Source organism: Megascapheus bottae, chromosome 21 (genome assembly GCF_031878675.1).
Source record: "Megascapheus bottae isolate mThoBot1 chromosome 21, mThoBot2.hap1, whole genome shotgun sequence".
NCBI classification, from domain to species: Eukaryota; Metazoa; Chordata; class Mammalia; order Rodentia; family Geomyidae; genus Megascapheus; species Megascapheus bottae.
This window is the reverse complement of record NC_143529.1, coordinates 12,289,143-12,316,038: the sequence shown is the minus strand read 5'-3', so window position 1 is coordinate 12,316,038 and position 26,896 is coordinate 12,289,143. Positions and strand designations below refer to the sequence as shown.

The following is a 26,896-nucleotide window of genomic DNA, read 5'->3' as shown; positions in this document are numbered from 1 at the left end:
CAAATGAGACAAAAAGTAAGATGTCAACTCAATTAGTAACTGGACATGGTGGTATACTCCTGTCATTCTCAAAGGCAGGAAACAGAAATAGGAGAATCACAGTACATGTCATCCCAGACAAAACCCAAGACCTTATACAAAATAACAAAAACAAATAAGGTTAGGGTATACCCAAGTGGCAACATACTTGTTTAGCACTTGTGAGGCGCACAGTTCAACCACCCATATGTCCAAAAGAAGAAGAATGGCTCAGGTTTCAGAGTGCCTACCAATTAATCTAGTCTACCAATCAAGAGGTCCTGAATTCATACTGAGCAGTATTATCAAAATAAAATAAAACAAAAATTTAATAAATAAATTATGGATACTTTGACTGAGCAGCTAACTCAGAAAATAAGGAGAGGTACCTAAATGGAATGCTTGAATTGGTATATATGTATGTATATATGATAAGAGGGGAGAAGATATGATAGCTAGTGGACAATGTGGCTAAGAAGAGCTCATTTTACCTGCAGAGTAAAGATCTGAGTTTGTTTGAGGTCAATGTATAGGAGATTGCACAGAAAGCAATAGCTGGTTCAAGAGAAAAAGAGAAAAGTAATAGTCTTGAGAACATTAGGTAGCTGAAACCTGCCTAATGGTTTTAGGAATTAAATTCCTTAGAGTAACGAAGTAGGATAACATATTTTTTTTCTGGGAGAATTTATTAGGCTCAAAGCATAATGTACAAGGTACATAAATTTCAAGTAATTCAGTTATTCAATTGCTATAGTCATTTAATTATTATGATCTTTTTTTTTTTTTTGGTCAGTTGTGGTATTTGGACTCAAGGTCTGAGTACTATCCTTGTTCAAGGCTAGTGCTTTACCACTTTAAACTATAGCTCTACTTCCAGTTTTCTGGTGATGAATTAGGATAAGGGTCTTCTGGACTTTCCTACCTGGGCTGGCTTCAAACTGCAATCCTTATATTTCAGCCTTCTGAGTAGCTACAATTGCAAGCATGAGCCACAAGAATGCAGCTGAACTGTTTGTTTATTTATTTATTTAAGTTAGTTCTGGGACTTGAACTCAGAGCCTAGGAATTGTCCTTTTGCTCAAGGCTAGCACTCTACCCCTTGAGTGCCTCTTCTGGTTTTTTCTTTTTTTTGTGGGTCATAGGGTTGAACTTTGTCTGAGCGCTGTCTCTGAACTCTTCAGCTCAAGGCTACCACCCTATCGTTGAGCCAAGCCCCACTTCCCATTTTCTAGACGTTAATTGAAGAAAAGAGTCCTTTTGTGCCTGGGCTGGGCTTTGAACCTTGATCCTGAGATCTCAGTTTCCTGAGTAGCTAGGATTACAGGCATGAGCCACTGCGCCTGGCTTGGCTTTTCTGTTGAATATGGTACTGAGGAACTGAACCCAGGGTTTCATGCATGCTAAGTAAGCACTCTACCACTGAGCCAGCCTTCAATTGTTTATTCTTTAAACTGTATATCAATATAAAGTTTAATAGAGACTGATTAGTATTAAATTTACTTAAATTATACTGTTATCCATTATTACTAGCTTACCTTAATGTCCCAGTTCACTACTTTATTTCCTGTTAATCTTCCATGTAGACAATTAGTAGACAGATCAAGGCAAATTGAATTTTTGCAGGCCTAGAATTAAAGGAAAATATAGCCAACAACTAAGTGCAATTAGTACAAATCATAACTTGTACCACATAATGTACATTCACTATAATTTTTTAAAGGTACATGATATAATTTATAATAACATGCCTACTAATTGACTTTCAGTATTACTGTTTTCTAAATATATCTTCAAAAGAAAGACTCAAGGACTACATTCTAAAGCACTCACTCATCAAATCACAAAACGTCCCATAATAAAAAAAATCTCACAATATATACAAACATATAACATAAAAATCTAATCAAAAGAGTAAGATATTGTTTCCTTCAATTTTTTTTTTTTTTTTGGTCTGTCATGAGGCTTGAACTCTGGGCCTGGATGCTGTTCTTGAGCTCTTCAGCTCTACCATTTTGAGCCACAGCACCACTTCTGGTTTTCTGGTGGTTAATTGGAGATAAGAGTCTCACAGACTTTGTGAGCCACTGGCACCTGCTTCCTTCACATTTATAACAGACTATTGTGGTAAAAGCTTAATTCTCAACTCCATAAATTATTAGAACCATTTATCTTCTATTCATAAAGACATACAACTTCACAGTCAATCTATGCATCGCTAGACTAAGGCACTGTTACATTTACTCCCCCTGACAAAATAAAACAAAGAAACATTAAATTTTAGCACATGTTAGCTGGGAACAAGTGGTACAAGCCTATAAAGAAGCTACTCAGGAGGCTGAGATGTGGTGGATCACGTTTCTTAGATAGCTCAGATAAAGTTTCCTAGCCTTTGGTTAACCTCATATTGTTAAAGTATCTGACTTGGTTACCTGGTATATTATATATATGTTTGAAATAGGAGGGGGAAAAATGAGGGGAGGGGGTGGGGGGAAGGGAAATGGGACAAAAACATGAGAAGGGATATTAATGTGTAAGAAGTAATGCACCTTCTATCTGGTGAATATAATGATAACCCTTCTATACATTACCATTTTTTTAAAAATAATTATAAAAGGCACAAGACAGCAGACTGCAGGAAAACTAGAGGGAAAAGAATTATAAAAATGCTTTATAGAGCTACTAAATGGCTGGATATATAATTTTCATATCCTGAAAATGTGATTTTATTTGTAGTTGCTCTAACAGCAATGATAAATAACTCAAACTGCTTTTTTCCATTCCTAGTATTTTTTGATTCATTATATATTTTTATTGTGATATAATTCAGTATGCAATAAAAATGACCCTTTTAAGATGTAAAAAAAGAAAAGTTTGCTAGATTCAATTTCTAATTAATCAGCAAAAATTAGGCTCAACTGGCAGAACACTAGCTGAGCCAGTGAAAGGCTTTGAGTTGAAACCCTACTACACACACACACACACACACACACAAATTAGCACATCTGATGTGGCTACTAATTTTCTATTAATTCAATTGAGCAAATTTGCATTAAATAATGAGTATTTAAATTATGTCAGTCTCATAGTCAAAAATGCCTTTCTCCATTTTTTTTATTAATTGATTGATTTTTGTCAGTTGTGGGACTTGAACTGTGGGCCTAGACACTCTTCCTGAGCCCTCCCAATCAAGGCTAGCACTCTACCACTTGAGCCACAGCATCACTTCCAGTTTTCTGGTGGTTAATTGGAGATAGAGTTTCACTATGCTTTAGTAAACAATCACGTATCATTAGAGGGAAAAGTTACAATAAACAAAAAAATTAAAAAGAATCAAGAAACACAGTAATACAAGGCATAAACCTTGATTAAATCCAAGATCCCCCCCTTTTTTCTTTCAAAAATCTTCTTAATGTGCTAAACACTTTTGGAAAATTTTGACTATGTATTACATATGAATTATGAACCATTTTCTCAGATTACATTGAAATATTTAAAGAATAAACTACTTTTGCTTTTGTTTTACTAATTGTGCTTGATAGATACTCTAGCATATGCCTGAGCCTTTTTGTTCACTTATTTTTTCATATAGGATCTAAAGATTTTCTTACAGCTCATCTTAAACCATCTCTCTCTTTTGTGGGGGCAGGGGGGATCATGGGGCTTGAACTCTGGGCCTGGGCACTGTGCCTAAGCTCTTCAGCTCAATGCTACCACCCTATACCTGAGCCACACTCCACTTCCCCTTTTCTAGTGATTAACTGGAGATAAGGTCCTCTAGAATATAAAAACAAAAGCCATATAATGAGTGATTGTTGTCCTTAATGTACTATGTTATCTCTCATCTCTTTTGCTGTCCCTTGGTTATCTCATATTGTTACAGTATTTCACTTTGTTATCTGATACACTGGATAAATGCATATTTGGTTATTTGAAATTGGATAAGGAAGGGGGGAAAACAAGATGAGGGGTGAGGGTGGGGGGGGAGGGAAATAGGGACCAAGACATGAGAAAGGGTATCAATGTATGTGAAGTAATGCACTTTCTATCTGGTAGGAAAAAAAAGAAAAGAGTTTCACAGGTTGGTTTGAACCATGATTCTCAGATCTCAGCCCCCTGAGTAGCCAGGATTACAGGCGTGAGCACTACGCCTAGCTAAACCACCATCTTCTTATTCACAGCTTCTGGCATAACTAAGACCATAGGCACAAACCACTGTTCCCAGCCTATTGACTGAAATGGGATTTTGCTAACTTTTACTCAGACAGGCCTTATGATGCTCCAATCTCTGCCTCTCAAGAAGCTGGGTTTATAGTCATGAAAAACTACACCCAGCAAACAATTAAGTTTTGATAGCTTTGGCAATCAGATTTCACAAATGGTCTGGCATACATGCATCAAGTAAAGTTTTAATGATTGGTAAAATTAGGTAAAGGGCATACACAATGTTATTCTACTATTCTTTCCACTTCTTTTTAGGTTAGAAATTGATTTCCATAAGAAAAAAACACACATTGAGGGCTGGGTGCATGGCCTACTGGTAGCATGTTTCCTTAGCATGCACATAGCCCTGGGGTCAATTCCCCAGAACCATATACACAGAAAAAGCTGGAAAAGGTGCGCTGTGGCTCAAGTGGCAAAGTGCTAGTGTTGACCAAAAAGTATTCAAGGACAGTGCCTAGGCCCTGAGTTCAAGCCCCAGGACAGGCAATAAGACAAGTATACCATATCAGGTACAAATTCAAAAGTAATCAAGGATGATTATATGCTGGCTTGCTAAACCAGAAAAAGGCATTCTAATATATTAGCTCAATCGCAGCATTTTCTGAGACAAGTTACATTAAATGTAATGAAGACAATTGCTGTTTTTGACATATAGTTTTCCTCCTCCTCTTATTTCTCTATATTCATTATATGGCTTCTTAAACGAGAAATGATAGGCCAATCAGACTCATAGGAAGTTTTTCTTACTTAAGAAATACTTCTTTTGGTTTTTTTTAGTACTGGGATTTGAATTCAGGACCTTGTACTTGGTTTGTTTTCTTGCTCACAGCTGGCACTCTACCACTGGAGTCATACCTATGACCCATGTTTTGCTGGAGATGGACTTTTCTGCCTAGGCTAGTTTTGAATTGTATCGTCTGGATCTCAGCCTCCTGAGGAGCTAGAATTACATGTTTGAACAAACTACTGGCACCTGGCTGCTTAGAAAATCCTGAGCTGGGCCTGGTGGCTCACGCCTGTTAATCCTAGCTACTCAGGACGCTGACATCTGAGGATTCTGGTTCAAAACCAGTCCAGGCACTAAAGACTATGACACTCTTATCTCCAATTAATCACTAGATAACCAGAAGTGGGGCTGTGGCTCAGGGGTAAGGTGGTAGCCTTGAGTTGAAGAGCTCAGGGACAGTGCCCAGGCCCAGAGTTCAAGCCCCATGACCCACCAAAAACAGAAAAGAAAAGAAAATATTTCCTGAAGTATGTTTTCCTATAAAAACAAACACTATTTTAAGCACAATTCTGTTTTATCTTGCCTTATAGAAAACAAATTGAATACGATCTCAGTTTCATTTACTGCAGTCAATTCATTAGTACCAATTCCAGTGCAACTCTCCCTCACTTCCATACTACTAGAATTACATAATTACAGCATTTCCATTAGTTGAGGTGAACCTTAATTTCTGTTCTTTCTTAACTACCCGAGGAAGTGACAGCAGCTGCAAATTCACAGCAGTTCTGACTCTATGGACCATCTATGCACTTAACTCTGACCTTTGCTGTGTAGTGAAGAAGGATGTTGTTACCAGGCAGGTCAGCCACGGCAGACTCTTGACATTTCCAAGGACTTAAGCAATTCGGACCTGAAAATTTGTTATAAACATCACACATATCATTGAATATATATATGGACTCCTTGCTTCTCTGTTAGCAGTACAAAATTTGAAACTCATCTGTTCCTACTACTCAGATAATACAGTTAAAACACACTAAAATATACTTTAATTTTAGTCACTTCCAATTTATACAAAGCCCAAAAATTTGGGGAAAAAAAAACCCTTCAAAGTAAAACTATGATCAGCTGGAATATAGTGTAACCATGTAAAAAATGCAGCAACAAAATCCTCCTCTTATATAATTAATATAAGTCAATAAAAAAGAACAAGAGAAAAAAAACTATGATTTAAAAAAAAAATCAAGCAAGCCAGGCACTAGTGGCTCGCACCTGTAATCCAAGCTACTCAGGAGACTGAGATTTGAGGATCTCAAGTCAAAGCCAGCCCAGGAACAAAAGTTCATGAGGCTCTTATATCAAATTAACCACCAGAAAACCGGAAGTGGCACTGTGGCTCAAGGGGTAGAGAACTAGCCTTGGGCTTAAGAGCTTAGGGACAGCACCCAGGCCCAGAGTTCAAGCCCCACAGCCAACCAAAAAAAAAAAAAAAAAAGTCAAAAAAATCAAGCAAAATGCATACCCATATTTAATGCAGCACTACCAACAACAGGCAAGCAATAGAAACAGCCCAGATTAAATGAGTGATTATACATATACACATATATATACATATATAACACAACATTTTCATAATATTCCATTGTGTATATATATATGCATACATTATAGATACATGGATACATGGATAAACAGATAAGTAGATATTGACAATGGGACATTACTCAGCCATAAAGATGAATGGAATTATGTTATTTGCAATGAAATGGGTGGTCCTGGAAACCATCATGTTAAGCAAAATATGCTGACTCATAAAAGTCTTTCTCTCACATGTGCATGCTAGGACTAAAATACAAACACATAAAAAGATACATATCAAGTGTGTACATACATGTGCATGATTACAATTAGACTAAAGCATAGGATATGCATATGTGAGATACCATAGTAAAATACCTACAAACAATAAGCAAAAATATATTTTACTAAAAATGAATATTAGGAAGTTGAAACATGTCAGGACAGGAATATGAGAACTGGGGGTTGGAGAGAAAACAGATGAACAGAGAAATGGAGGATGAATATACTTAAAATACTATATGTGCATGCTTGAAAATAGAATGAGAAAACTTAATGGGACAGGTACAGGAAGGGGCAGAGAAGTGGAGGAGGTAGAGGTAAATCTGATCAAGACTGTAGCTGGAGCTAGAGGCCAAAGCCTATATAATCCTAGCTACTCAGGAAGTTGGGATTCAAAGGATAATAGTTTAAAAATAGGAAGGCAAAAATTCCAAGAGACTCCATGTCCAATTAACTCCAACACACTTCCAGAGTGGAAATGTGGCTCAAGTGTTCAGAATACTAGCCGTGAGAAGCAAGCTGAGTAACACCGTGAGGCCCTGAGTTTAAACTAATCCTTCAAATATGCATTATAAACTGGTAGCTTACACATATTAATCCTAGCTACTCAGGAGGTTGAGATCTGTGGATCACAGTTTGAAGCTAGCCCAGGCAGAAAAAGTCCATGAAACTCTTAACTTCAATAAATTAGTCAGACAAAGACAGAAGTGACACTGGAGCTCAAAGTGGTAGAGTGCTAGTGCCCTGAACAAAAAGAACAAAAAGAACATCAGGGAACAACCAGGTCCTGAGTTAAAGTCCCAGGATGGGGGGCAGAGAACATTGTATACATAAACAGACATGCTAAAAGAAAACCAAAGCTCAAAGCCAGTCCAAGTAGACAAATCCCTGAGGCTCTTATTTCCAATTAACAGGCAAAGAAGCCAGAACTGGAGGCAAGGCTAAAGATTACAGTACCAGCCTTGAGTGAAACATAAGGCCCTAACTTCAATTCCCAGAACCAGCAAAAATACACACAAATACACACACACACACACACACACACACACACACACACACACAAACACACACACAACCCACTTGTACAACTATTTAATCCTAATAAAAATAACCAACCAAAACTATTAATGGGTCAAATATAAACAAATTGTAAGTAATAATATCAAAATATTCAATTAATAATGTGATTAAGTATCAGAGAAATAGAAAAGTAAATGAATAAGAAAAATGTTGCAATTCACTAAAAATTGAAGAAATATAAATTCACAGAAGGTTCCATTCACAAAATGTAACCATTCCTTCTTACTAAGACTTTGCCAAAACTGGCACTTCTCTGTTATGGATTAGCACTGTGAATTAATATATCCCTTTTAAAAATTGATTATTAAAAATGTATTGAGGGGGCCAGGAGTTCGGCCTAGTGGTTGAGTGCTTGCCTAGCATGCACGAAGACCCGGGTTCAATTCCTTGGTACCACATACGTAGAAAAAAGCCAGAAGTGGTGCTGAGGCTCAAGTGGTAGAGCTCTAGCCTTGAGAAAGTCCAAGGACAGTGCTCAGGCCCTGAGCTCCAGCCCAGGACTGGCAAAAAAAAAAAAAGTATTGAGTCCAGTTTTCATATTTAAAAGTTAAAATTCATGCCAATATTAAAAATTATACAATGAAATCCTTTTGACAATTAATATATGCTAATAAACTACAAACCTAAGCAAACATATTATACATTCAAAATGATCACTAAGATGGAGACTAAATAATTATACAAAAATATAAAAGTACAGTCATATGAATTTATTTCAATTACAGAACATAATTTCATGAGTTTACAAAAAAGATAAAATCATTAAACTTTGAGAATCTGGATAGTTACATTCATCTTGGAATGCCATACAATCTAAGTTATTTTCAGGGAAAAAAATGAGCCATTATGTACAGTTAATATGCATGACTCTTAAAAGTGTAAGTTTGGAATATCTTGATAAAATATACATAGATTTTTTTATTCAATAACAATTGGAGTTGTTTAAAGCAATAGCAAAAAGAGAACTAAAGAGAGACTTATCAAAAGAGATTAAAATAGCAAAAAAAAAAAGAGAAAAAATGCCCATCATCCATGGCCATAAAGGAAATATAAATAAAAACAACCCTAAGGGGCCAGGAGTTTGGGCTAGTGGTAGAGTGCTTGCTTAGCATGCATGAAGACCCAGGTTCAATTCCTTTGTACCACATACTTGGAAAAAAGCCAGAAGAGGTGCTGAGGCTCAAGTGGTAGAGTTCTAGCCTTGAGAAAGTCCAAGGACAGTGCTCAGGCCCTGAGCTTAAGCCAGGACTGGCAAAAAAAAAAAAAACCCTAAGATATCACCATAACCCAATTAGAATAGCCAATATTCTAAGCTGAGACAACAACAAATGCTGGTGGGGTTATGTAGAAAGAGGAACCCTACTGCACTGCTGGTAGGAATATAAACTAGTTTGGAGGTTTCTTAAAAAAAAATGACAATAGACATTCCCTACAATCCCGCTATACCACTCCTGAGCATCTACCCTGAGCATCATAACCCAGGATATGATAAGGACACCTGCTCATCTATGTTCACCTCTGCACTATTCACAATAGCCAAGAGATGGAAACAACCCAGATGCCTCACTACAGATGAATGGATACAAAAAATGTGGTATACATATAATAGAATTCTACATAGCCAACAGACAAAATAATGGCATTCGCTGGTAAGTGGATGAAACTAGGGCAAATCATATTGAATGAGGTAAGTCAAGACCAAAGGAACAAAAGGTGCATGGTCTCCTTGATATATGGATATTAGATCCAAACAGTACAAGAGCAATAACTCAGTACTTGGGTACCCAAGGTTAGGGACACGGTCTTAGAAATATAAACATAATATACAAACATAAAAAAAATCTATGATGGGATATATACTCTATAGATATAATATTATATTGTATAGATATGTATGACATACAAACCCTCAGCTTAATTTTAATTATGTTCTAAAATCTATGTGTCAGTGATTGCATATACAGATTACCTTACTGAATACTTGTTTGTTAAACATGACATTTGAAATATGATATAAAAATCAGTGGTAAGGCCGGGAGTTTGGCCTAGTGGTAGAGTGCTTGCCTAGCATGCACGAAGACCCAGGTTCGATTCCTTGGTACCACATACATAGCAAAAAGCCGGAAGTGGTGCTGAGGCTCTAGTGGTAGAGCTCTAGTCTTGAGAAAGTCCAAGGACAGTGCTCAAGCCCTGAGCCCAAGCCCAGGACTGGCAAAAAAAAAAAAAAAAAAAATCAGTGTTAATAAAATCTTTCAAAAAATCCCACAAATACAAGTTATGTTTTTTAAACATTCAGGGAATGTTATCTTTTAACAGGCAAAGCAATATCACTCTATATGAAGTTATGAATCATCATTTAAGTAGGCACTGATGTGGAGGATAGACTCGGCACATTTGTCACTCAGCATTATACTACTGGAAAGCACTTAGAATCAGTGGGGACATGGAGCCTCAACCAAGCCTGCAGAGCACAATAATTGAGAATTATTCTCAATTCTTTGCTATAGCAAAGAATAATTCTTAGCCATTATTTTATCATACTGAGTAATAACAAATTAAAATATTTATATTGTTATGAAATAAATAACTAAATTAATTTCAATTTCTCTTTATTGCAAAAAGGGCAATCTTAGCAAATCAACATAAATATCATTTTATATATGCTTGATATTTTCTATGCATTAGTCAGTTGTGAAGATAGTAAATGTAAAGTTGAATAACAAAAAAATAGCAAAAAGAAAAAGCCAAAATAAAATGTTTATTAATTTTATCCAGCATCTTTTAACTATTTATCACTTTCATGAATTTTTCAGGTATATTAATGCATCAGTTGTAGAAATAGAAAGTTTTGAAACCATGTCTTACAGAGAAAATCAAGTATTTTGTTGCACCAATTCATTAAAATTGTCAAAAATACTGGCAGCTTTAGAAACATAATTTTGAAATCCTAAAATATACATGTTAAAGTCCTAATTTCCTGTGTGATGCTATGTGGAAGAAGGGCCTGAAATGAGACAAAAAAGTAAAAAGAAGAGGAAAGGTAGAACTCTATTCTAATAGGCCCCTAATAATAAAAGGAAGGAGTTCTTTTCTCTGCCCTCATGCTCACAGAGGAAAGACGACATGAGAACAATCAAAATGAAGGTGACCACCAATATCCAGGAAGGAAACCTTTCTAGAAAACAATCTCCACAATACTATAACTTTTAGCTTCTAGAATTGATAGAAAATAAAATTATCTCGTGAAAGCTACCCAATCTGTGGTATTTTGTTACAGAAACCCTAGGAAACAAACATAGGAAGTACTCTGGATGATATCTGAAAATTTTCACAAAAGCTGATTTTTTTATGCCTAATAAAAAGAATTATGAAGTTGGCATTTTCTTTCATTTGAGCTTCAGTTAAAACAAACATACTTTTTAGAGCAAATATATTTTTCTTCTTTCAAATGTTTATACAATTTACTTAGACACTACATAAATTCTAATATTATTTTATTTCATAACTCAAAAGTAAACTGGTACATGCTTACCTGCTAAATATAATGCCTTCACATGAGGAGGCTGTAGTGCTTCATAGAAGATAATAACAGACCCTAGCTGACCTTCCAGGGATGTGGGACATCCCCATTCACTATCTTGGGTTCCAGCTGATATCAATTTGGTTACAGATTTTGATTTTTCAACTGTACCTCCCCAGGAGGCTGATGACAAAATTCCACCAAATGATGTCCGATGAGGGGTGATGGGCGAAGAAAATGGTGGGTCTGGGATTTGGGATGGTGGAGGAGTAGTGGTTCTTTGTCCAGCTGAACCAATACAACAGGAAATAAAAGGCTAAGAATTAAGAAAAAAAATTACACAATTTTATTTAAACAGTATGGGCCTGAGGAAATAGTTTAGTGGTCAAGTATTTATTTACATAACATGTGTGAGCATCCATCAACACAAACATAAACTGAAAATAGTAAAGTAAAAATATAATGCAACAGAGCCAGGCATAGTGGCTCACACCTGCAATCCTAGGAGGCTGAGATCTGAGGATCATGATTCAAAGCCAGCCCAGGCAATAAAGTCTGTGAGACTCTTATCTCCAATTAACCACAAGAAAATTGGAAGTGGAGCTGTGGCTCAAAGGATAATAACCTTCAGCTGAAGAGCTCAGGGACAACTCTCAGGCCAAGTTCAAGTATCACAACCAACAAAAATAATGATGATGATGATAATGATGATGATGATGATGATGATGAAGAAGAAGAAACAGTACAAAAATAAGCAAATTAAGTTGACAATAGAAGTGGAAATAGTTTACATTTACTAGATCATGAGTTCTACATACATGCATACATACAAAAGACATCATTACCAAAGTTAACTCTGGCTATTGTGGATATGTTATTTTTTATGACTAAATTGTGAAAATTTTGAATTTTTTAATGTGCTTAATACAAAACTTGGTTATTTAAAAGAGATGTCTTGTTCCATGTAAAAGTTATTTATGAACAGAACATTACAAATTAGTATAATGACAACTACAGATTATCCTGAAATGGTTATCAAGATGAAAAATAGCAAAGAACTACTAAATCCTAGGGCCCACAAAAATAATCTACTGCATTCCATTACCTTCATAAAATATTTTATTAAGTCACCCCAAATTTGCTGTTTTTACACCAGTGACCATTGAGAACTTCCTAATAATTAAATTCTAAACTAAAATCAAATTAAAAATTAAATCTTAAATAACTAACTACAAGTTTTAAAAGCTCCATCCTTATTGTTTCAAATTTAATAGTGGTGGAAAAGTTCATAACATTTACTTAAGTACTACATATACTTGGAGATTTTATTAAAACTTTTGGTCAGCTCCCTTCATTTCTTTGGCTTTTCCTAATCTTCCTAACATTTATTTCTTAAATTGCTTTTGTTTTTTGAAATGCTTAATGTCATCATAATGTTAATCAACTATATCTTAGGAGATAGAATGTATTTTTTTTTAATTTTGGGGACATATTTAGGAGAAAACGAAACTTTTCAAGAATCCTCAATCAATTAGGTCTGTAAAACACAGGTAAAACAAACTTACTTCATTCATGGCAGGAAATCTGAGAGGGGCAGACACTTTCTGTTGTCCATTGTCATAGATATAGACAAGACTCTGACCAAAGGGCCTTTTTCCTGGCATGTGAACAATTGTTACATTGTGCTGATAAATAAAACATACACAGAAAGGAAATATAACAGTATGTCTTTGGAAAGATAATGTTTTCAGAGTTATTCCATAACTCTTTCATGTAAAAAGAACATTAAAATGTCTTTAATGAGCAACATTTTTCAATATTTTCACAACAACAAAAAAATAACCTTTTTCTAGTAAACTCAAATTACAGTGTCTTTTCTGCATTTTCCAAGGCTCTATTTTCTTTTTCTTTTTTTGCCAGTCTTGGGCTTGAACTTAGGGCCTGGGCACTGTCTTGAATACTGTTGCTCAAGGCTAGCACTCTGCCACTTGAGCTCCAGCCCCACTTCCATACTTTTCAATGTATATAGTATCAAGAAATCAAACCAAGGGCTTTGTGCATGCTACACAAGCACATTACAACTAGGCCTCAATCCTGGCCCAAGGCTCTATTTTTAAAAATCATTTTATTTTTAATTTTTAGAAAGGCAATAGAAGTACATTCTTTTTCATACTTTATTTTGAACAGAAAGTCTAGATAACATTAAAGAAATCCTAATACTTCATTTTCAAATTTAGAAAAATGATTACTGTGGAATTAACAGTAATGGTAAATACCAACTTCCTTACAGAAGAATTTTATGTTTATAGGAATTTAAATTGAAAACTTCACCTTAAACAAACAAAAAAAAAAACCCCAGAAGGATATAAAGCTGGCCCATTCCAGTACTCAGGAGATGGAGATGAGGACAGCCTAGGCAAAAAGCTACTAAGACTTCCATTTCTACAAATATGTGATCCCACATATGGGAAGGCACAGGTAGCAGGATCAAGTCTGAGGCAGGCAACCAAGCAAAAATGTAAGACATTCTAAGAAAATTAGTAAAGCAAAAACATGGATGGGCTCAACTAGTAGAGCACCTGCCTAGTACAAGACCTTAAAGTTCAAAACCCCAGTACCTGGTAAATTGTATATACATTTATTTGTGTATTTGAAAAACTGGATTGTAGGGGAAAAACAAGATGAGTGGGAAGGGGTGAGGGGAGAGAAAGTGGGAGAAAAACATGGGAAGGGGTAACAATGTTCAATAAATAATGTACCCACTCCCTGATGAATGTAACTGCAACCCCACTGTACATCATCCCAACAATAAAATAAAATTTTTAAAAATCCCAGTACCCCTCCACACACAAACCCTGATAAACATGTACAAAATTTAATGATTAAGAAAAGAACCAATATGTTAAATGTGATGCCCTAAGCCTTACCCAGAGAGAATCACAAAAACTGTGGTCAGGAAGGAGAACTGTTGCATATTCTCTTTTTGTGCACACCGCCACAACCAACATACCTGAATGGGTAAGAAAAGCTTCAAAACCCATGCCACTTCCTGTAAAAAAGCTAAGAAAAATATCTATTGTCAAAACTTTTTAGGACAGTTGATCATCTTCATCATCATTTAAGCACATAAAACTATAATGACCAGGTCTTGAGGAGTCACACCTATAATCCTAGTTATTCAAGAGGCTATTATCCGAGGATCACAGTTCAAAGCTAATCCAGGCAGAAAAGACAATGACACTGTTATCTCCAACTAATCAGCAAAATGCCAGTAATGGAGCTGTGACTCAAGCAGTGGAACGATAGCCTTTCACAAAAAAGCTAAGGGACAGTGCTCAGGCATGGTATTGTGAACCTATATTAAACACTATGTCCGAGACTTAGGAGAAGGTGGTCCAAAGACCACTCTCAAGCAAAAATACAAAATGCTATCTGAAAAATAACCTAAAGTAGAAATGACTGAAGGTGTGGTTCAAGTGGCTGAGAACTTCCCTAGCAAGCAGGAAGGCCAGCTCAGTGTTTAATGCTATAATCTTAGCTACTCAGGATGCTGAGATCTGAGGATTCTAGTTCAAGCCAACCTGGGCACTAAAGTCCATAAGACTCTTATCTTCACTTAACCAACAGAAAACTGGAAATAGAAGAGCTCAGAGACAAGGCCGAGGCCCAGAGTTCAAGTCCCACTACTGACAAAAAAAAGAAGGCCCTGAGTTGAAACCCTTCTAACACACACACATACACCTATTTTAAAACAAAAATTATTTAACTACTTAAGTCTGAATCTACATACATATACATTTTTTGAAAAATGCATGTAGCATAAAGTAGCCAGGCACTGGTAGCTCACATATGTAATCCTAGATACTCAGGAGACTAGGACCTGCACCTGTGCCTTAAATGGTAGAGTGCTACCCTTGAGCAGAAAAGGTAAAGGACAGCACCCAGGTCCTGAGTTCAAATCCTACAACTGACCAAAAAAAAAAGCATACAGATATCACTGAAGATTATTATTTTTTCTTTTCTATTTTTTTTTTTTTGCTAGTCATGGGGCTTGAACTCAGGGCCTAAGCACTGTTCTTGGGCTTTTCTCAAAGTTAGCACTCTGCCACTTGAGCCACTTCACCACTTCCAGCTTTTTCTATGTACTTGGTACCAAGGAATTAAACCCAGGTCTTCGTCATGCTAGGCAAGCACTCTACCACCAGGCTAAACTCCTGGCCCTTCTTTTCTATTTTTACAGTACTTTTTTGTTTTTCTTTTCGCCAGTCCTGGGTGCTGTCCCCAAGCTTTTGTGGTCAAGGTTAGCACTCTACCATCTGAACCACACTTCTATTTTTGGCTTTCACTAACTTTCCTGTCTGGGCTAGCTTTGAACTGCAATCCCCATATCTCAGCCTCTTAAATAGCTATGATTATAGTTATGAGCCAACAGTATCATACTACATTTTCACTTTTAAGAAGGAACCTTGATCAGCAGTTTGGCCTAGTGGTAGAGTGCTTGCCTAGCATGCATGAAGACCAGGGTATGATTCCTGGTACCATATACATAGAAAATGCCAGTAGTGGTATGTGGCTCAAGTAGAGCTTTTAGCCTTGAGAAAACCCAAGCACAGAGCTCAGGCCCTAAGTTCAAGCCCCAGTACAGGCCAAAAAAAAAGAAAAGAAAAAAGAAAAACAACAACAACTAGATAGAGTTGCTTTTCTTTTTAGAAAGTGTAGAATATAATGTTATGACAATTTAGGTTAGTAGCCCACAGTTTGAATCATTACCTGTATAACTGTTTTCTTTTTCCTCCTTTGTTAGCAATGCCAAGAGTCAACTGATCCTGATCTAGACAAAACCAAGCACTGAAAGAAAATGCAGACCCTGGCCATTTCTGTATGGGAGGAACGGAAATTCCTGCCATACTATGTGATAAATTAAAATACTGAAGGGCACTTTCTAGACTTTGTTTGCGGGCCATTGTCAGGATTGCTCGAGTCACAGGAATGGTGTACGGGTGTATACATGAAGATTCATCGACTCTCAGCAATCTCAGTAGTCGACGGGCTTCTTCGGAGCTCACTGATTGACTCCCCAGGGAACCATGGATTGCAATCAAGTTCTCGGCACAGAGTCGATGGAGGGAAGACTGGGATTCAAGGGTTTCAATTATTCTAATTCCCATGTTTGCATTAACACAAGTAGTTCGACTCTGCCTATTAATACAACAAATTCTTTTCAGCCAATCAGAAATGAAGATTTGCAGGTCATGGGATTCTAGCTCTGGAAGCCACTGGATAAGAAGCAAGAGAGGATGGACATTACTAATGCCCAAAATCCCAACTGAAGTGTGATCACCCTCCACAGCCTGAAAAGCGACATAAAAGATAAAAACACAGTTACTACTTTTGAAATGAATAAACAAAAACTTCTTCATTTTAATATAAATTAAAAACTTACCATATTCATAAGTTCTTTAAGCAGTTCCAGTGATGGCTGACCCAGAGACTTTAGAACTTCAAACATATGTAAATAACCAATTCTTTCTTTGAATACTTCCTAGAGTGGAAAACAATGAATCAAATCATACTTACAATAACTAAATTTGTAATATTTAAAATACTGAATACACATTTAGCTACTTAAAGTAATGGGTGCAAGTTTTGTTCTCTTAAATCACTTACATTTACTTTTTTTTTTTTGCCAGTCCTGGGCTTGAGCTCAGGGTCTGAGCACTGTCCTACTGGCTTTTTTCTATGTAGGTGGTACTGAGGAATCGAACTCGGGTCTTCATGCATGCTAGGCAAGCACTTTCCCACTAGGCCAAACTCCCGGTCCCTTACATTTACTATTTAAGGCAGATTCTTGCTATGTATACTCAGGACCTTAAAATGTTTCTGCCTCAGCTTCCTATGTAGCTAGGATTACAGGCATATACAACTGAGTCTGGCATGTTTCATCTTAAAAGATATTATATACCTTCTAATAATGGTTATAATAACCTTCAAATATAAAAAACAAGCCAGGTGATCATGGCTCATGCTTATAATCCTAGCTACACAGCATGCTGAGATTTGAGGATTATGGGTCAAAGCCAGCCTAGGCAGGAAAAGTCCAGGAGACTCATAATCTCCAATTAACTACCCAAAAGCCAAAAATGGTGCTGTGGCTCTAAGTGGTAAAGCACTAACAAACCTTGAGCACAAAAAACTTAGGGATAGCACCTAAACCCTAAATTCAAGCCCCAGGACTGGCAGCAAAAAAAAAAAAAGAAATGAAATTATTAATAATGTAAATTACTTTACTTTCTTAATTTCATTTGCAATAAATATTAAGTTAAACAAAAAGTGGGGAAAGAATGACACCTGAAGATAAGAGGAGTGAGACAGGCCCATCTGGTACAATGTGGGTTTCATGCCTACAGTGCCAACATTGATGTAATAGGCAGAAGGACCAAGACTCTTAAGCTGGCTGGGGCTCCTATAGCAGCAATTAAGGAAGAAAAAAAAAAAAAAAAAAACAGAAGATGAAGTTCAATCTAAGCTACTCAGGAGGCTGAGAGAAGATCACGGTTCAAAGCCAGCCTGGGCATGAAAGTTAGTGAACTTTTATCTCCAATGAACCACCAGAAAACAGAAAGTAGCTGTGGCTCAAGTGCTAGAACACCACCCTTGAGCTGAAGAGCTCAAGGGCAGCACCCAGGTCAGAGTTCAAGCCCCACGACTGACCAAAAAAAAAAAAACAAAAAAACCCACTGGCAATCTTAAATAGTAAACTAAAAACAAATTTAGTATAAATAGTTTTCTCTAAAATCTTTGTATCTAAATTACCTGGAGCATTAAGTTCAATTTAGAAAGTTTTAAGTCACATATAATATTGAACCAGCATATTCCAAAAACCATAACAAAAATGTAAACAAATTAATATAATTATGAATTGTTTCCTTGGTACTTAGTATGAGTTATTTATAATTCTATATATTAATCCCTTGTCAGATGAATAGCTGGTAAGTATTTCCCATTCTATGATTGTTTCTTCATTCTGGTTATTGGTTCCTTTTAAGAGCAGAAGCTTTTTAATTTAATATACAAATATTTGGTAACTGCTGTTCATATTTCCTGGGCTAGAAGAGTACTATTCATAAAGTCACTGTCGATGCCTGTATCTTCAAGGGTTCTTCCTGGTTTCCTATAGGTTCTCCAAGGCTTTAGTTCTTATTTTAAGGTCTTGCATTCACTTTTAGTTAACTTACATGCAGAGTGTTATGTACAGAGTGAAGTCATAGTCTTCTACATAAGACTATCCAGTTTTCTCAGTATCATTTGTTGAAGAGGCTATCTTTTCTTTAGTATATATTTTTGTCGTCTCAGTTGAAAATCAGGTGACTGAAGCTGTATAGTTTATTTTTGGTTCTTCTTTTTTTTCTTTTTTTGCCAGGCCTAGGCTTGAGCTCAGAGCCTGAGCACTCTACCACTAGGCCAAACTCCTGGCCCCTGGTTCTTCTTTTTTACTCCATTCTATTCTTTTACCAGTCAGTTTTTGTGTAATACCAAGCTGTTTTTTTCTACTATAGCTCTATGGTATAATCTGAAGTCAAAGTTTATGATAACACCAGCATTGCTTGCTTTAGTCAGGGTTCCTTTGGGTATATAAGGTCTTCCAATACTTGCATATAAATTATAGGAATGGTTTTTACATTTCTATGAAGAATGAGTTTGAAATTTTGACTGATATTGTACAAAAGCTGCAGAGCCATTTTCACAATATTCTGACAGTTCATGAACATGAAAGCTTTATTTATTTTTGGTTGGTGGTAGGGATTGAACTCAAGGCCTGAGCACTGAGCTTTTTGCTCAAGACTAGGGTCTACCACTTTGAGCCACAGCTCTACTTCCTGCTTTCTGATGGTTTACTGGAGATAAGAGTCCAGGAGACCCTGGACTTTACTGCCCAATCTAGCTTTGTATGTGATTCTCTGATCTCATCCTCGAGTCACCTGGCTCACATGAGAGATTTTATTATGTTAAGGTACTGTCCCCTTATTCCATGGGAGTTCAGGGCTTCTGAGGTGAAGAGTCTGTTTGGGGGGTTTTTGTTATTATTTCTGGTGATGTTGAAGTTTGGAGTAGGCCAAACTAGGCAGGAACTCTACCACTGAACCATACTTCCAGCCCTGATTTCTGCTGGTGATTGTTGAGATAAGGTCTTGCTTCCTGCTCAAGAAAGTATATGACCGCAACCCACCAACTTGTAGGCTTCTTTTTTTTTTGGACTGGGGAACAAAATCAGGATTCTGTACTTGCTAGTCGAGCACTTTGCCAGTGAGCTACATCCCAGCCCCATAGGCTTCTGATCCTTGCTGGGATCACAGGCATAGGTCACTGTATCCAGGATTCCCTCTGTGGAAATGGAGTCTCATGAGTCTCATGAATTTTTCTGCTAGTCTGAAACTTGATTCTCCTGATTTCAGACTCCCACATGGCGTAGGATGACAGGTACAACAAAAAGGTCTCATGAATTTTTCTGGCTGAGCTGGTCTTAAACCACAATCCTCTCATGTAAAGCCTGACAAGTTATTATGATTTCAAAGTAAAGCCACTGGTACCTGGCTCATAAAGGGATTTTAAATTTTGTCAAAAGTGGGATGGGAGTTCGGCCTAGTGGTAGAGTGCTTGCCTAGCATGCACGAAGTCCTAGGTTCAATTCCTTGGTACCACATACATAGAAAAGGCCAGAAGTGGTCCTGTGGCTTAAGTAGTAGAGTTCTAGCCTTGAGAAAGCCCAAGGACAGTGCTCAGGCCCTGAGTTCAGTCCTCAGGACTGGCGCAAAAAAAAAAAAAAAAATGGGGGCCAGGAGTTTGGCCTAGTGATAGAGTGCTTGCCTAGCATGTACAAAGACCCAGGATCAATTCCTCAGTACCACATACAAAGAAAAAAGCCCACAGTGGTGCTGAGGCTCAAGCCGTAGAGCTCTGGCCGTGAGAAAGTCCAAGGACAGTGCTCAGGCCCTGAGTTCAAGCCCAGGAATGGCAAAAAAAAAAAAAAATCTCAAAGGCTGTTATTTCTCCTTTTATTATTTGTGATATTAAACTTATTGATTTGTGTGTTCTAAGTCATTCTCATACTCCTGGAATGAAGTCAATTTAATCATGGCACATGATCTTTTCAATATGCTGTTGAACTTCACTTGCAAGGATTTCACTGCTTTTTTTTAAGGATTTCTAAATCTTTATTGAATCCCCCTTTATATTCTACATTTCTTCCTTATTTTGGTTGGCTATTTATTTGCATTTTCTTTCAATTCATTGAGATTTTATACCACATTTAATTTTCATTATTCTTTTTTTTGGCCAGTCCTGGGGCTTGAACTCAGGGTCTGAGCATTGTCTTTGTGTTTTCTCAAGGTTAGAGGTCTACCACTTGAGCCACAGCACCACTTTCGGCTTTTTCTACATATGTGGTACCGTGGAATTGAACCCGTGTCTTCTTGCGTGCTGGGCAAGTACCCTATATCACTAAGCCAAACTCCCAGCCCCTGATTAGTCTTATAATTATTCTTTTAATTATTTGGGATTTCATCCATTCATCTATCATCTGAGTCCATTAGAGTGGACTTCTTGGAGTCATATGACCTTGTTTTACATATTTTGTCTGTTTCTGCATTGGGATTTGTGCATCTAAGGCCAAGTCATTGGCTGGAGGTGTTTTTTTGTTGGTGGTGTTTTTTTGTTTTTGTTGGTTGTAGGGCTTGGTCTCTAGGCCTGGACGCTGTCCCTGGGCTCTTCAGCTCAAGGCTAGTACCCAACCCCTTGAGCCACAGCGCCACTTCAGGTTTTCTGGTGGTTAATTGGTGATAAGTTTCATGGATTTTTGTGCCCGGGGCTGGCTTTGAACTCTGATCCTCAGATCTCAGCCTCCTGAGGAGCTAGGATTACAGGCATGTGCCACCCCCCAGCCAGCTGGAGGTTTTATTCACCTGCATTCTTTCATCTGAAGTATTTTCAGTGTTCAGGTAGCTATCAGCTCAGAGCTCTTTCGCAGTAAACTTCAGGCAATGGGATTTGTTAGCCACAGACCACCCTGTCATTATAGTCTAAGTGCCCTGTTACACTCAACTTTTCAGAGAGCCTATGCCAGAACCTTTCACTTTCTGTGACCATTTCCATGGCGATCTCCCACTTAGACACTATGGCAGGTGCCCCTATGCTCTCTGAGTTTTGATAATTCCCTGCTTTCAAGTCCCCAGAGTAGTTTAGGCCCCTCCTTAAGGAGGAGTCACTGGCACACACAATTCCCAAAATGGGTTTAAAGCTTGTGGGAACTGGAAACTCATCCTGTGTATAGGCGTTCCAGTGTTTTCCCAGGATTGCATGGCTTACCTAGTATTTGTGGCTTCAGCTTCCTTTCCCCAGCATGTAGCCAGTTGGAGCTGCAGAGTGTTCCCTTCTTTTCTCAGTTTCCTTTTCCTTGTTTGTTTCTCCATGTTTTTTAGCTGTCCTGATGACTTATTTTTGGGCCCTTTCTATTTTCTTGTGCTTTTTAGCTTTTTTATCACTTTTTTGTGTAATTCTTGATCATCTTCCTCTGTCTTACTTCAAAATACAGTTATATTCTGTTATCTTGACTCTTCATTCTTAAGAGTCAAATAAAGGATGCTTCTAAGCTATCTTGCTATTAAAATAAAAGCACTCTTAATCTAAATCTACACTGTTCAATATGGTCCTTTTGTTGTTGCTAGAATCAAAGAAAGGGTGCTGCACACAATAAACAGGTATCCTACCACTTAGCTATACCTCCAATGCTGTTACATAATCTTTTCAATTTTAAACCATATAAGGTATTACAGTCAACAAAAACAATGTATAAATGATCTAGACATCTTTTTAGGTTTGAATTTCAAAAACTGTACAGGCAACCTATTTATAAATGAACATATGAGAAGATCAAAATATAAAGTAGTAATATTACTCCATTCACTAAGTAATTGACATGTGCCCATACTTTGTATACCACTTTACAGTTAATCTCACTAATTCTTACAACAACTCAATGATATAATAATCAACATATAAGGTAATTACCAGCACAAATGAACTAGAGAACCATTAGAATTAAAAAATGAAAAATGATGGAAAACCCCAACACTTAGTACCTACAAAGAAAGACTTAGAACCCACATGGCTATATTGTTACTTAAAAACAAGTCCAAAGTTGATATGGGTGATCACATGTGGAAAACACATATTCTAGATGGCATTAACTAAGCAGAGAAAGGTTGTTTTATTAATGAAGAAAAATATACTGTACAATTTAATTCCTTAAACTTACTAAGTATAGACTCACTTAATATGACTATTTAAACAACTAATCCAATTCTTTGACTAACAATAAAAATTTCAACATTAGTTTTCAGTTCAGTCATCAATATGCTAAAATTTGAGTGTTACCAGGGTTTTGTCTTTAAAATTATCAGCAAATTATTTTGCTAAGAAGAGGTAATTTCTGGGGCTGGGAGTTTGGCCTAGTGGTTAAAGTGCTTGCCTAGCATGCATGAAGACCCGGGTTCAATTCCTCGGTACCACATACATAGAAAAAAGCCGGAAGTGGTGCTGAGGCTCAAGTGGTAGAGCTCTAGCCTTGAGAAAGTCCAAGGACAGTGCTCAGGCCCCAAGCTCAAGCCCAGGACTGGCAAAAAAAAAAAAAGAAGAGGCAATTTGTGAATTAGTTTACTTCAGCTATTAAGCCATATGTATAGTATTCTTTTGCATCACTTCGCGATTTATTAGTGAAAACTTGTACAAATAAGACATTTTAAAGTTTAGGGATATTTTACCTTAGCAGCTGGAGATTTGTTCATTACTGCTGTCAAAGCCTGAATGGTTGACACAGCCAAGCAATCCAACCGGCCCTGAAACACCTACCAAATGAAGAAAAAAAAATCAGGAAGTTATTAACAAATGTGTTCAATATTTTTTTTTCACTTAGGAAACCTTTGTTCTGAAAACCTGAAAAATAAATACTTCACATGCATTACATTTCTCTTATATAAAATGGATTTGTAAAATTCTATAACCTGCAAGAAAAACTACCTACTTAACAAAAGACTCATGTCAAAAAGGATAAGGCAACATTTACTGGTTACGTTAAATGTTCTAAGCAAGCTCAACACATGCTTTTATAAACTAATGGACATTCTCAAGAGGAAGGGAGAGGTCTAGAATTAGAAATTCTATAATGTTTCATTTTCCCTTCTAAAATATATTTGAAATTTCTAGACTTAAACTCTACCAGCATAGATGGTAAGATAGCCAAAATAATTTTGCTTACATAGATTCCAAATTCTGTATTAAAACTGAAATAATATGTACATATACCAATTTATATGTAATAGTCATTCTTACATATAGTACGGTAGAGCTACTTTTACATACGTTGAAAATTTTGAGGCAGATAAAGAAAATGAAGTATCTATAAGTGGAATAACATTTTGGAAGAAGGCACACTTTAATGCCATGAATTCAATTGAATAACTAAAATCTGGCTCCATTCATCTATTTTTGTTGAAGACCATGAACAAGTTGTGTTAAATTTCATAGCAGTATATAGATAGCAAAATTTACAAACCAACACCAACAATAGTAAAAATAGAACATGACAATTACACTTAGTAGACCATTAAATCATAAAGAAGATGAGGAAATTATAAAAAAAAATAAGAATGAGGACTAGGGAATTACAAAACATTACTTAAAAAAATAATAAAACAGAACCCAAAAGTAGAATGCCTGCCCATCAAGTACAAGGTCAAGTGAAAATCCCAATTCTAAAAAAAGTGTTTTAAAAAAGTTGTAAAACAGGGCCTGGAGTTTGGTCTAGTGGTAGAGTGCTTGCCTATCATGTACGAAGACTTGGGTTTGATTTCTCGGTACCACATACATAGAAAAATGCCCGAAATGGTGCTGTAGCTCAAGTGGTAAGCACCAGCCTTGAGAAAGCCCAAGGACAGTGCTCAAGTCCAGAGCTCAAACCCCAGACTGGCAAAAAAAAAAAAAAAAAAAGTTGTAAAACAAATAGTCCTGAAAATCTGTTTTAGGAAAAACATATTACCAGCTGAAGTCAATTATCCCACAGTGGTATTTCTTTCTCTACCTCACAGAAGAACAAATTTGAGTACAAAGAGAACTACTTAGATATTCTGATGTTAAAAATCTTTTTATCATTTTTAGGTTACTTAATCCAGAATTCTGGTGCTAGAGTACTAGTGGTTTTGTGTTGCTTATTTAAAATTACATATGTAATTACATAAGTATTACATATGTAATAAATATATTACAGTATTTTTTTTGTTGTGAGTCATGGGACTTGAACTCTGGGCATGGGTGCTGTCCCTGAGCTCCTCAGCTCAAGGTTACTGCGCTACACCTTGAGCAACAATGCCACTTCCAGTTTTCTGGTAATTAATTGGAGATAAGAGTCTCGTGGACTTTTTAGTGCCCTGGCTGGCTTTGAACTGTGATCCTCAGATCTCAGCCTCCTGAGTAGGTAGGATTACAGGCATGAGCTACTGTGCCCAGCGTATTACAGTATTTTTAAACTTCATGAATACAAAGTTTCACACAACTACAATCTATATTCAACTTTGTCTAAGAATAAGCCCAAAAGACTTCATTATATCTGGCATTTGGAATTATAATGTGAACTTCCAGAAAGCTTTTATAAGTACTTTAGTACTGATACAAGTAGGCCTTGAAACTAAACACTTATAGAGAAATCTAAAACATTCTGTGTATTTATGTTTCACATCCAGGACAGAAGATAATAAGTCATATTTCAGTCTCTTTATATACAACTACTCTATAAAACTGGACATTAAAATGTTAATAAAAGACATGTAAGTCTCACAAATACTTTAAGAAGAAAAACTAAGAGTAATTTTAAAGGTATTTTTTTAAAGAAAGTAATTGATCTTATATAGTGTGAGAAGCATCATAAATGACATATTTCTATTATAACCACATGCAGCTGAATTTTTTTTTTTTTTGGTCATTCATGGGGCTTGAACTATGGGCCTGAGCATGGTCCCTGAGTTCTTCAGCTCAAGGCTAGCACTCTACTACGTTGAGCCACAGCACCACTTCCTGCAGATGAATTTTTAATAGAAAAAAAATGTCATGTTGCATGCACAATTTAACATTCAATAAATTTAGCATCTTCTTCCCTTCCTCCAAGAATCAGGCTGTCCATTGAATTATAATCATTATTTGTCAATAAGAAGCAGAGAATCAAGGTATTAAAACTGACTATTCATAGTCACAAAGCCCTAAGATCCCAGTTCACCACAGTGCTTAGAAAAGGCAAAACTATGATGTCATCACCAGATGATCAGTACTGATACTGGGGCCCCATTCCTGTACTTTATATCTTCTCAAATTGAAAAAAAAATACATTCAGATAGAGTACTAATTGCTCATTTCACCCACTATGATGTTTAGATGAAAATAATTTTATGTTAATTTTAACTAACTTTGAAAGGTAATTCATGAGCATTAAGATTAATAATGTTTATATATGTTAAGAAATGAGAAGTAAAGCACAGGAATAGTTATTCCCAATGACTGATTTTGGACTTCAGTTGAAACAAGATGCAGGCTTTGTAGATACCTGGTCCTCATTCATTTCTGTCAGTAATTTGTTGGCAAGGTCTTTCTCGTTCTTGTCTGCCACCTTATTGTTAGCATTTAAAAGTAGCTGTTAAAAACAGAGACAAGAATAATGGAAACATTACATTAAATTGTTACCTATAAGCAGAATAGAGACTAAGTGGATTCCCATGTCTCTTGAAGCCAAGAATCTTCTTGTAAAGTATATCACACTTCCAGAGATGGTTGATTATTTGTGTCTTGGATAACAAACTACTATGAGTTCATATACTATATGATTAATAATTATAGATATACTTTTCCTTTACAACTCTTTTCATTTGGGAGGGCAGCGTCCATGGGGCTTGAACTTGGCCTGAGCCCTGTCACTGAGCTCTTCAGCTCAAGGCTACTTACTGCCCTACCCCTGAGCCTGGGTGTTGTCCCTGAGCTCTTCAGTTCAAGGCTACCACCCTACCCTTGAGCCAAGCCTCACTTTCCATTTTCTAGAGAATAATTGAAGAGTCTGAAGTCCTTTTGTGCCTCGGCTAGCTTTGAACCTTGATCCTCAGATCTCAGCTTCTAGAGTAGCTAGAATTACAGGTGTAGCCACTGCCAGCAAAATTCTCTTAAAGTCAGTAAAACCACATTAATTAAATTTGGTTGATATTCATAACTTCTTAAAGAAACAGCTGAGAACATCTCAGAGAAAAGGAAAGATAGTATTAAGATAAAGATATTATAGTAAATAATGCATTCAGGTAAGCTTGTAAAATGTTACTGAACTGACTAAAAAGGGTTTTTTCCAGAAATATTTCTCAGAGTATCAAATGGACATTAACTACACA

The 26,896-nt window shown here is 36.6% G+C and overlaps 1 protein-coding gene across 1 annotated transcript in view; it reads right to left on the bottom strand.

The window, feature by feature from the left end:
* Nbeal1 (neurobeachin like 1) overlaps window positions 1-26,896 on the bottom strand; it is a 156,265-nt gene that overhangs the window by 84,450 nt on the left and 44,919 nt on the right. Inside the window, exons 11-19 of the mRNA XM_090354628.1 lie at window positions 26,071-26,157; window positions 23,243-23,326; window positions 16,870-16,968; window positions 16,197-16,777; window positions 14,354-14,486; window positions 12,992-13,111; window positions 11,439-11,742; window positions 5,788-5,876; window positions 1,554-1,643 (exon numbers count right to left, since the gene is read on the bottom strand). Of these exons, the coding sequence (XP_090210754.1) occupies window positions 1,554-1,643; window positions 5,788-5,876; window positions 11,439-11,742; window positions 12,992-13,111; window positions 14,354-14,486; window positions 16,197-16,777; window positions 16,870-16,968; window positions 23,243-23,326; window positions 26,071-26,157 (1,587 nt within the window). The remainder of the gene's footprint in view (window positions 1-1,553; window positions 1,644-5,787; window positions 5,877-11,438; window positions 11,743-12,991; window positions 13,112-14,353; window positions 14,487-16,196; window positions 16,778-16,869; window positions 16,969-23,242; window positions 23,327-26,070; window positions 26,158-26,896) is intronic.